The 12,577-nt window shown below is 43.3% G+C and overlaps 1 protein-coding gene across 1 annotated transcript in view; it reads right to left on the reverse strand.

Annotated features, from left to right (window-relative positions):
* LOC137547425 (glutamate receptor ionotropic, delta-2-like) overlaps positions 1–12,577 on the reverse strand; it is a 411,282-nt gene that overhangs the window by 180,428 nt on the left and 218,277 nt on the right. Inside the window, exon 2 of the mRNA XM_068271008.1 lies at positions 681–836. Within this exon, the coding sequence (XP_068127109.1) occupies positions 681–836 (156 nt within the window). The remainder of the gene's footprint in view (positions 1–680; positions 837–12,577) is intronic.

Raw genomic sequence — 12,577 nt, forward strand, 5'->3', positions numbered from 1 at the left:
TATGTACAATACTAAACATATTAATAACCAGTCTGTTTTGCTTGTTTTATTTACATGCCAAAAGAGAAGCTGTCACTTCCATACCTAGAAATTGGTGGTAGCTTGTCGGGAATATAGTAAACATCACTGATAAGCAAATTACAGCCATAAAAGTTTTCCTGGCAGAATACAAGGGGGAGATAAAATACATTAACTATACTCGCTACATGATAGCCGCTGAGCAGCAGCATCCCCCCACCCACTCCGATCGCCTTCGGCGATCAGAGTATGCAGGAAATCTCATTGAGAACGGGATTTCCTGCAGGGCTTCCCCGGTCGCCATGGTGACCGGGCGGGATTATGTCACCGACGTCATGGGAATCAGAGGGAATCCCGATCCGCCCCTTAGCGCTGCCTGGCACTGATTGGCCAGGCTGCGCAGGGGTCTGGGGCGGGGGGGAGGGGGCGGCTCGGCGCGGCGGGTAGCGGCGAATTGGCGGCGAGCGGCGGCGATCGCGTACTACACGCAGCTAGCAAAGTGCTAGCTGCGTGTAGGAAAAAAAATTATGCAAATCGGCCCAGCGGGGCCTGAGAAATCCTCCTGCGCAGGTTACCCCGAACTGTGTTCGGGATAACCGGCAAGGAGGTTAAGGGAAATATATGTAATGAGCAAATAAAATAATCGAGTTTAACCTTCCTACCTTCTTGGACAGCCACAAATGGGTTGCTACCATCCACAAATTTCTCAGTAAACGTAATTTTCTCAGTTTGCAAAATATCTTCATTTAGATTGAGATCGTCGACTGCCATGCGAAACACTTCATAATCTTTTCTGGCAGAATCATCAAAAATTGCCCCTGTAAATTAAGCAGAAAAAAAATATTAGAATCCATACTACAAATGTGGGGTGAAAAGGCAAACTCAGACAACTGTCATAGTTACTAGTCCCTGTCAAACCAAGACTTTCTTGCTACAAGGAAAGAAACCCCTAACATCCCTGCATATTAACTGTTGTCCGGAGACATAAATAAGTCATGCAGTTTGTTCTCATAGGTATGCTACATTGTTGTACCTTTCTGCTATATTGACATTTGATGCTTTATAATATGTCAGGTATAATAGGCCTTTTTGCACCTTATTTAGTAAAAAGGCTTTTTAGTTGATGTACCATAATAAATGTCTCTGACTATGCATAATTCACCTAAACTGAAGCAGATCTAGTGTGACACTGCAGCTGAGTGTAGCAGTCCGTGAGACTAGCAGTTAGAATACAGTAATGACAATCATGATGCTCTAATGCTTTTTACTTTTGTTTACCATAAACACACGGTGCCATGACCAAATGTAAAACAATCAATTTTAATTATTTTAAAAGCCTGCATGTCATTTCAAGCAGTGCACATAGTAATTCTGGGCACGCTAGGTAGTTGTAAAAGGCTGGTTAAGAGTAAGTGTTTAAAGCACATGCTTTGAAGAGTTAAAATGAATAACAAAAGAGCAAAAAAATAAATTGACAGTGTTATTTCATTTGAGTCAGTCAATTCATTGAGCAAAAAAAGAAAAATGTACCAACAGGTCATTTTATTTCACAAGTTTCAGTGCATTAGAATGATGTATCATTACTAAAAGCAACACATTTTATTTATTTAATTATTTTTTTAAAAGACTGACTTTCCAGTTACGATGATGATTTATAGAAAGAAATAAAAAACACTTTTAAGGCTATTTTTAATAACGAATACCTTGCAAAAGTCAGTGCAAGGATATGCCACTGTTTCCCCAACCAGCTTACAAAGAAGGCAAGGATGATCTGCGGGCAATATTTGCTCTATAACACCCATGCAATCATGAATCATGCATTTTAAGTCTTCATAGAATATATAAAGAAAAGCTGAGACGGAATGCTATTGTAAAAGCAAGCTGCTGCTTTCAGTCAATTCCATTCACATTTTTTACTAAATATTGTTTTAAAGCGGACCCAAACCAAACATTTTTTTTAATTAAAAATATTTAGTTGCACCACTCTGACACCTACAGAGATAAACACTCCTTCAAGCCTATGAGCATTTCAGTGCATGCTTTTCACCCTTCTGTTTTCATAACTAGGGTTATACAGGTGGCAGCCATTAGCAATTCCTCCATTGCCGGACACCATCTACTCCATCAGTTTGCCGGAAAAATCCCGGCAATTTGAAAGGAAGGGAGGGGTTCCTCCAATAAATGTAATATATTTTATATTTGTCATCATGCAGCTTAAAAAAGGCTGCTATTTATTATTATAATTTAGAAAATAGATTTTATTTCTGAAATCTTGTATTTTTAATTTGGGTCCACTTTAAATGTCTACCACACTACCAAAACACATTGTAACTAATCTACAGGTGACCTAACCTAAAGACACAGGAAATAATTGTTAAAAACAGTGTCCACACGTCAGCTATAAACTATTAAACTGCTAAACAATCTATTAAAAAGCACAAACCATGTGTCTAATGTAAAAACAATCAACGTTCAGACCCTCTGCTTCACAAACACAAAGTGCTGTTCATTCTAGTCAGGTCTAGATTCCACTTCTCCCATTATCCAATGTCTGTGATGGGAACGTTTTGATCCTGCCAACATTGATATCAATTTGCCCTGCCTGGCATCTCAATTTAGCGCCTTATTTGGACCTCTCTGGATTACTCTTTTACACTATGGCCCATATGCAATAGATTTTTTCACCTGAGTTATCTCCTAGGAGATAATTTTCATCTTCTCTTTAAACTAAATTTTGAGCATTTTACAATTGAAAAAGTACCCAAAGGTTGGTGAAAAAGTACTATCGAATTAATTTTGAGTATTTTCTTGCTTGCTGGTGGCTTAAAAGACATTTTATTACAAGTTGTGAAAATATCACCTAAGAGAAAACTCAGGTGAAAAAGTGAATTGCATATGGCCCTATGTTTGATATATGTTTCTGGAAATTCTCTTCTGTATTTTGTGGTTATCCGAACTTGGTCATATTTTGAATACCTACTGGTATATTGCATTTAATTTTGTATTAATTCATATGCACTCTCTCTATTTTATATTTTTGCAGCACTTTGCAAATGTATTATCATTAGCATATTTTTACAATATATTGTAGGTTTTTCCACACTACACTAAATTACAACATAGCATTATTTATTGTGATATAACTTGGAATTTCCGTGTTTGGAAGTCCATGCAGTATTGTAACTGATTTTAATCTCTAGATTGTGGTTACAGAAGTTCATCATATATCCATTTTTTTAAGAAAAGTGCTATTTTAGCTCATTTATAAAGGTGTTTCATGATTTTAGTTTAGCTATCCATATGGTAAGAATAAACAATGCATTAGAGCAACTTAATGAATAGGCAAGGAAAGAAGTCATTCAGTGGAATGGTCCAAGGTCTCTTTAATGTTCAGCTTTGAAACACTTGGTATATCTCTATTCCTTTTTATATATTACATTAAGGACAAAACGCAAGGGGATATATTGCAAATGAGAAAACAGACTTCCTAACAGATTTTTTATCCTTACATACGGGGCTGGTTACTAGCACAATCGGAGCTATAGACCAGTGTTCCCCAACCCTGTCCTCAAGGCCCACCAACACTGCATGTTTTGTATAAATCCAATCAGCTCTGCTGAGAAACGAATGACTTCACCTGTAATTGTGTGTGGTTTCCTGCAAACCATGCATTGTTGGTGGGCCTTGAGGACAGGGTTGGGGAACTCTGCTCTAGACAATACCATTTGTGAAACCTTAACCACTTCCCGACCGCCCACTACACAGGGGCGGCGGGGAAGTGGAGCCCTTCAGGACGGCCTCACCCACAGAGGCGGCGGTCCATTTAAGGGCATGGGCGGAGCGATCGCGTCATCCGTGACGCGATCCTCCGCCGGCGCCTGTCACCGCTCGCTCGCCGCAACATCCCGCCGGCTATACGGAAGCGCCGGCGGGATGTTAACCCCGCGATCGCCGCATACAAAGTGTATAATACACTTTGTAATGTTTACAAAGTGTATTATACAGGCTGCCTCCTGCCCTGGTGGTCCCAGTGTCCGAGGGACCACCAGGGCAGGCTGCAGCCACCCTAGTCTGCACCCAAGCACACTGATTTCTCCCCCCCCTGCCCCAGATCGCCCACAGCACCCATCAGACCCCCCCCCTGCCCACCCCCCAGACCCCTGTTTGCACCCAATCACCCCCCTAATCACCCATCAATCACTCCCTGTCACTATCTGTCAACGCTATTTTTTTTTTATCCCCCCCCCTGCTCCCTGCCCCCTCCTGATCACCCCCCACCCCTCAGATTCTCCCCAGACCCCCCCCCAGACCACCCCCCCCTGTTTACTGTATGCATCTATCCCCCTGATCACCTGTCAATCACCTGTCAATCACCCGTCAATCACCCGTCAATCACCCCCTGTCACTGCCACCCATCAATCAGCCCCTAACCTGCCCCTTGCGGGCAATCTGATCACCCCCCCACACCAATAGATCGCCCACAGATCCGACATCAGATCACCTCCCAAATCCATTGTTTACATCTATTCTCTCCTCTAAACACCCACTAATTACCCATCAATCACCCATCAATCACCCCCTATCACCACCTGTCACTTTTACCTATCAGATCAGACCCTAATCTGCCCCTTGCGGGCACCCAATCACCCGCCCACACGCTCAGATTGCCCTCTGACCCCCCCTTATCAATTCACCAGTGCATTAATTACATCTGTTCTTCCCTGTAATAACCCACTGATCACCTGTCAATCACCTGCCAATCACCTATCACCCATCAATCACCCCCTGTCACTGCCACCCATCAATCAGCCCCTAACCTGCCCCTTGCGGGCAATCTGATCACCCACCCACACCATTAGATCGCCCGCAAACCCGCCGTCAGATTACCTCCCAAATGTATCGTTTACATCTGTTATCTTCTCTAAACACCCACTAATTACCCATCAATCACCCATCAATCACCCCCTATCACCACCTGTCACTGTTACCTATCAGATCAGACCCTAATCTGCCCCTTGCGGGCACCCAATCACCCGCCCACACGCTCAGATTGCCCTCAGACCCCCCCCCCCCCCTTATCAATTCGCCAGTGCATTAATTACATCTGTCCTTCCCTGTAATAACCCACTGATCACCTGTCAATCACCTGCCAATCACCTATCACCCATCAATCACCCCCTGTCACCCCCTGTCACTGCCACCCATCAATCAGCCCCTAACCTGCCCCTTGCGGGCAATCTGATCACCCACCCACACCATTAGATCGCCCGCAAACCCGCCGTCAGATTACCTCCCAAATGTATCGTTTACATCTGTTATCTTCTCTAAACACCCACTAATTACCCATCAATCACCCATCAATCACCCCCTATCACCACCTGTCACTGTTACCTATCAGATCAGACCCTAATCTGCCCCTTGCGGGCACCCAATCACCCGCCCACACGCTCAGATTGCCCTCAGACCCCCCCCCCCTTATCAATTCGCCAGTGCATTAATTACATCTGTCCTTCCCTGTAATAACCCACTGATCACCTGTCAATCACCTGCCAATCACCTATCACCCATCAATCACCCCCTGTCACTGCCACCCATCAATCAGCCCCTAACCTGCCCCTTGCGGGCAATCTGATCACCCACCCACACCAATAGATCGCCCGCAGATCCGACATCAGATCACCACCCAAGCGCAGTGTTTCCATCTATTCTCTCCTCTAAACACCCACTAATTACCCATCAATCACCCATCAATCACTCCCTATCACCACCTGTCACTGTTACCTATCAGATCAGACCCTAATCTGCCCCTTGCGGGCACCCAATCGCCCGCCTACACGCTCAGATTGCCCTCAGACCCCCCCTTATCAATTCGCCAGTGCAATATTTACATCTGTTCTCCCCTGTAATAACCCACTGATTACCTGTCAATCACCTATCAATCACCCATCAATCACCCCCTGTCACTGCCACCCATCAATCACCCCCTGTCACTGCCACCCATCAATCACCCGCTGTCACTGCCACCCATCAATCAGCCCCTAACCTGCCCCTTGCGGGCAAACTGATCACCCACCCACACCAATAGATCGCCCGCAGATCCGACATCAGATCAATCACTCCCTGTCACTATCTAAAAACGCTATTTTTTTAACCCTAAACTGCCCCCTGCTCCCTCCTGATCACCCCACCACCCCTCAGATTCTCCCCAGATCCCCCCCCCCCCCTGTGTACTGTATGCATCTATCCCCCCTGATCACCTGTCAATCACCCATCAATCACCCATCAATCACCCCCTGTTACTGCCACCCATCAATCAGCCCCTAACCTGCCCCTTGCGGGCAATCTGATCACCCATCCACACCAATAGATTGCCCGCAGATCCGATGTCAGATCACCTCCCAAGTGTAGTGTTTATATCTGTTCTCTACCCTAAACACCCACTAATTACCCATCAATCACCCCCTGTCACTGCTACCTATCAGATTAGACCCCTATCTGCCCCTAGGGCACTCAATCACCCGCCCACACCCTCAGAATGCCCTCAGACCCCAGCCCTGATCACCTCGCCAGTGCATTGCTTGCATCTATTCCCCCCTCTAATCACACCTTGAGACACCCATCAATCACCTCCTGTCACCCCCTAGCACACCTACCCATCAGTTCAGGCCCCAATTTGCCCCGTGTGGGCTCCTGATCACTCGGCCAAACCCTCAGACCCCCTTCCGATCACCTCCCCAGTGCATGGATTGCATCTATTTTCCCCTCTAACCACCCCCTGAGACACCCATCAATCACCTCCTGTCACCCCCCTAGCACTCCTATCCATCAGATCAGGCCCAATACAACCTGTCATCTAAAAGGCCACCCTGCTTATGACCGGTTCCACAAAATTCGCCCCCTCATAGACCACCTGTCATCAAAATTTGCAGATGCTTATACCCCTGAACAGTCATTTTGAGACATTTGGTTTCCAGACTACTCACGGTTTTGGGCCTGTAAAATGCCAGGGTGGTATAGGAACCCCACAAGTGACCCCATTTTAGAAAAAAAAAGACACCCCAAGGTATTATGTTAGGTGTATGACGAGTTCATAGAAGATTTTATTTTTTGTCAAAAGTTAGCGGAAATTAATTTTTATTGTTTTTTTTTCACAAAGTGTCATTTTTCACTAACTTGTGACAAAAAATAAAATCTTCTATGAACTCGCCATATACCTAACGGAATACCTTGGGGTGTCTTCTTTCTAAAATGGGGTCACTTGTGGGGTTCCTATACTGCCCTGGCATTTTAGGGGCCCTAAACCGCAAGGAGTAGTCTAGAAAACAAATGCTTCAAAATGACCTGTGAATAGGACGTTGGGCCCCTTAGCGCACCTAGGCTGCAAAAAAGTGTCACACATGTGGTACCGCCGTACTCAGGAAAAGTAGTATAATGTGTTTTGGGGTGTATTTTTACACATACCCATGCTGGGTGGGAGAAATTTCTATGTAAATGGACAATTGTGTGTAAAAAAATCAAACAATTGTCATTTACAGAGATATTTCTCCCACTTAGCATGGGTATGTGTAAAAATACACCCCAAAACGCATTATACTACTTCTCCTGAGTACAGCGGTACCACATGTGTGGCACTTTTTTACACCCTAAGTACGCTAAGGGGCCCAAAGTCCAATGAGTACCTTTAGGATTTCACAGGTCATTTTGCGACATTTGGTTTCAAGACTACTCCTCACGGTTTAGGGCCCCTAAAATGCCAGGGCAGTATAGGAACCCCACAAATGACCCCATTCTAGAAAGAAGACACCCAAAGGTATTCCGTACGGAGTATGGTGAGTTCATAGAAGATTTTATTTTTTGTCACAAGTTAGCGGAAAATGACACTTTGTGAAAAAAACTATTAAAATCAATTTCCGCTAACTTGTGACAAAAAAATAAAAACTTCTATGAACTCACCATACTCCTAACGGAATACCTTGGGGTGTCTTCTTTCTAAAATGGGGTCATTAGTGGGGTTCCTATACTGCCCTGGCATTTTAGGGGCCCTAAACCGTGAGGAGTAGTCTTGAAACAAAAATGACCTGTGAAATCCTAAAGGTACTCATTGGACTTTGGGCCCCTTAGTGCAGTTAGGGTGCAAAAAAGTGCCACACATGTGGTATCGCCGTACTCGGGAGAAGTAGTACAATGTGTTTTGGGGTGTATTTTTACACATACCCATGCTGGGTGGGAGAAATACCTCTGTAAATGACAATCTTTTGATTTTTTTACACACAATTGTCCATTTACAGAGGTATTTCTCCCACCCAGCATGGGTATGTGTAAAAATACACCCCAAAACACATTGTACTACTTCTCCCGAGTATGGCGATACCACATGTGTGGCACTTTTTTGCACCCTAACTGCGCTAAAGGGCCCAAAGTCCAATGAGTACCTTTAGGATTTCACAGGTCATTTTGAGAAATTTCGTTTCAAGACTACTCCTCACGGTTTAGGGCCCCTAAAATGCCAGGGCAGTATAGGAACCCCACAAATGACCCCATTTTAGAAAGAAGACACCCCAAGGTATTCCGTTAGGAGTATGGTGAGTTCATAGAAGATTTTATTTTTTGTCAAAAGTTAGCGGAAATTGATTTTAATTGTGTTTTTTCACAAAGTGTCATTTTCCGCTAACTTGTGACAAAAAATAAAATCTTCTATGAACTCGCCATACTCCTAACGGAATACCTTGGGGTGTCTTCTTTCTAAAATGGGGTCATTTGTGGGGTTCCTATACTGCCCTGGCATTTTAGGGGCCCTAAACCGTGAGGAGTAGTCTTGAAACGAAATTTCTCAAAATGACCTGTGAAATCCTAAAGGTACTCATTGGACTTTGGGCCCTTTAGCGCAGTTAGGGTGCAAAAAAGTGCCACACATGTGGTATCGCCGTACTCAGGAGAAGTAGTATAATGTGTTTTGTGGTGTATTTTTACACATACCCATGCTGAGTGGGAGAAATATCTCTGTAAATGGACAATTGTGTGTAAAAAAAATTAACAAATTGTCATTTACAGAGATATTTCTCCCACCCAGCATGGGTATGTGTAAAAATACACCCCAAAACACATTACACTACTTCTCCTGAGTACGGCAATACCACATGTGTGGCACTTTTTTGCAGCCTAACTGCGCTAAGGGGTCCAAAGTCCAATGAGCACCTTTAGGCTTTACAGGGGTGCTTACAATTTAGCACCCCCCAAAATGTCAGGACAGTAAACACACCCCACAAATGACCCCATTTTGGAAAGTAGACCCTTCAAGGTATTCAGAGAGGGGTATGGTGAGTCTGTGGCAGATTTCATTTTTTTTTGGTGCAAGTTAGAAGAAATGGAAACTTTTTTTTTTTTTTTTTTCCTCACAAAGTGTCATTTTCCGCTTACTTGTGACAAAAAATAATATCTTCTATGAACTCACTATGCCTCTCAGTGAATACTTTGGGATGTCTTCTTTCCAAAATGGGGTCATTTGGGGGGTATTTATACTATCCTGGAATTCTAGCCCCTCATGAAACATGACAGGGGGTCAGAAAAGTCATAGATGCTTGAAAATGGGAAAATTCACTTTTTGCACCATAGTTTGTAAACGCTATAACTTTTACCCAAACCAATAAATATACGCTGAATGGGTTTTTTTATATCAAAAACATGTCTGTCCACATTTTTCGCGCTGCATGTATACAGAAATTTTACTTTATTTGAAAACTGTCAGCACAGAAAGTTAAAAAAATCATTTTTTTGCCAAAATTCATGTCTTTTTTGCTGAATATAATAAAAAGTAAAAATCGCAGGAGCAATTAAATAGCACCAAAAGAAAGCTTTATTAGTGACAAGAAAAGGAGCCAAAATTCATTTAGGTGGTAGGTTGTATGAGCGAGCAATAAACCGTGAAAGCTGCAGTGGTCTGAATGGAAAAAAAGTGGCCGGTCCTTAAGGGGTAGAAAGCCCTAGGTCCTCAAGTGGTTAACTACTATAGAAAATGAAAACATGATAAAATTTGCTATGCTTTTATTGCCTGCACAAAAATAACACTACATGAGACAACTCAAAAAATAACTTTAAAAAAATCCTCTATAATAAAGCCTAACTGTCCCTGCGTCATCCTTCCTGTCCCTGGCTGTGTGTCCATGGGTTTTTTGTACTACAGAAAGCTGTTGGGACAGGAGGATGGGCCAGGGAGCCGGGCAGGCGGGTGCACGCGAGCACTGACTGGTGGCAGTGGCGGTGGCATGAAGAGACCTAGAGCCCATTTTTAAGCGGGCTTAGGTCAACTAGTGTATATATAATTATACAAGAATCTAAAAAAATAAATATAAAAACCGACAAACAAATACTCTGCGGTTATACACAAACGTGAAGTCTTTAAAGACTCACATATAAAAAATAATTAATGAAACTTAAAAAAAATACAAGTAAATACATTGAACCTTTTTACCATGATCTTTTCTGAATTAATTTGAAAACCAGCTTATCTAATAAATGGCATTCATGCAAATTCCAAAGAGATATGTTACACAAATAGTATTCATCGTGGTAAACCATTGTCAACATCGTTTTCAACATGTTCCCAGGGCTAAGCCAGATTGTAGACACAGTGGATCAAGACCTTTAAAGAGTATGAAAGATTAATAGGACAAAAAAATGACAAGCAAGTAAGCTGCCAAGGTTTTGGGCTACACATAGCTGAAGAAAAAAAGTAATTGTAACCTACAGGGAACATCTGACAAAGAGATGAATAGCATTGATTTACAAAATAGCAAAAAAGTGGCAAAGGTAGTTTTTCTACATCAAACAAACTAATCATACTAATCTGTTTTATCCATCCACCCATGCTTTTAGAAAAAAAAAAAAAAAAAACCAAAACATCCCAGTTAGAAACGATATTGAAAAAGGAGACTATCTATTCCATATTTCTCTAAGCTTACAAATCTAACAAAAATGGTTCTGTATACAGACATGTTCCATCAAGAGAAAGAACAACGCATTTTATGCACATATGCAAACCTGTACAAGTACACAGAAATACAAACTTTACGCAGTGCAAGCAAACACACACACATGCTCACACATTCTCATACACACACTCAGACACATTTCATAATATTTATAAGAGGCGCTATTTGCCGTATGGCCAAAGGTGTGTGTGCATGTGCATGCTTGCTCTCTAATGTGTATTCCTTTTTCTAGCTGCGTGCAAAGCCTATTTATCCATTATATTTTTCAATTTTAGTAAAGGTAATATTGTCATATCAAGATGGTTGCCTGATTTTACAGCTCTGGCAGTCGGGATGGGTATCTTGAGACTGTAGCAGATGTTAGCGATAGAAAAGAAATTTGATTATCCCTTAGCAAATTCATTGTGAATAGTTTACATGCACAATGGTGAATGGTTGGATTTTCTGAAAGCGCAAGTTTAACTCCTAGTCCAAGTCTTTATTTTCAGTTTTCTACAGAGAAAGGATAGATTTGATCCTCTACCAGTTTCCTAGTGCTGTCTTTGTGTCCATTAGAGAGAAACTCGCTCCCTTCCTGATCTTTTGATGCCAACTCTCAAAATTGAGCTAATGGTATCACAAGAAAAGGACGTGAGCAAAGATGTGACAGCTTGCCAAAGCTACTATCTCTTCCACAGTATATCAAAAATTGTTTCTTCATCATTGTCACTGAGAGAAGTAAAAGTCTAAAACCATTTCCCACTGTCCAAAACTAAAATAACAGCTTTCATAGGAATTGGGTTTTAACCTCCTTGGCGGTAACCCTAAACGTAGTTCGGGGTAAGCCGCCGGAGGGTGCCGCTCAGGCCCTGCTGGGCCGATTTGTTTATTTTTTTTTGCTGGACGCAGCTAGCACTTTGCTAGCTGCGCCAGCACACTGATCGCCGCCACCCCGCGCACGATCGGCGCTATCCGTCGCGCCGCACGGCCCCCCCAGACCCCGTGCCAATCAGTGCCAGGCAGCGCCGAGGGGTGGCCCGGGACTCCCAATGACGTCCCGACGTCAGTGACGTCGGTGACGTCATCCCGCCCCGTCGCCATGGCGACGGGGGAAGCCCTCCAGGAAATCCCGTTCTTTGAACGGGATTTCCTGATCGGAGATCGCCGAAGGTGATCGAAGAGGGCGGGGGGATGCCGCTGAGCAGCGGCTATCATGTAGCGAGCCCTGGGCTCGCTACATGATATAGGGAATTTTTTTTTTTTAAAAAACTGCTGCGCTCCCTCCTGGCAGATTTTTTTATACCGCCAGGACGGTTAAAGGACAACTGTAACAAGAGGGATATGCAGGCTGCCATATTTATTTATTTTTAAACGATACTAGTTGCCTAGCTAGCCTGCTGATCATCTGCCTCCAATATTTTAAGCCATAGACCCTGAACAAGCATATGCAGATCAGATGTTTCTGACATTATTGCCAGACCTGACAAGATTAGCCGCATTTATGTTTCTAGTGTGATTCAGACACTACTGCAACCAAATAGTTCAGCAGGGCTCCCAGGCAACTGGTATTGATTAAAAGGAAATACATATGG

This window comes from Hyperolius riggenbachi, chromosome 1, assembly GCF_040937935.1.
Source record: "Hyperolius riggenbachi isolate aHypRig1 chromosome 1, aHypRig1.pri, whole genome shotgun sequence".
NCBI classification, from domain to species: Eukaryota; Metazoa; Chordata; class Amphibia; order Anura; family Hyperoliidae; genus Hyperolius; species Hyperolius riggenbachi.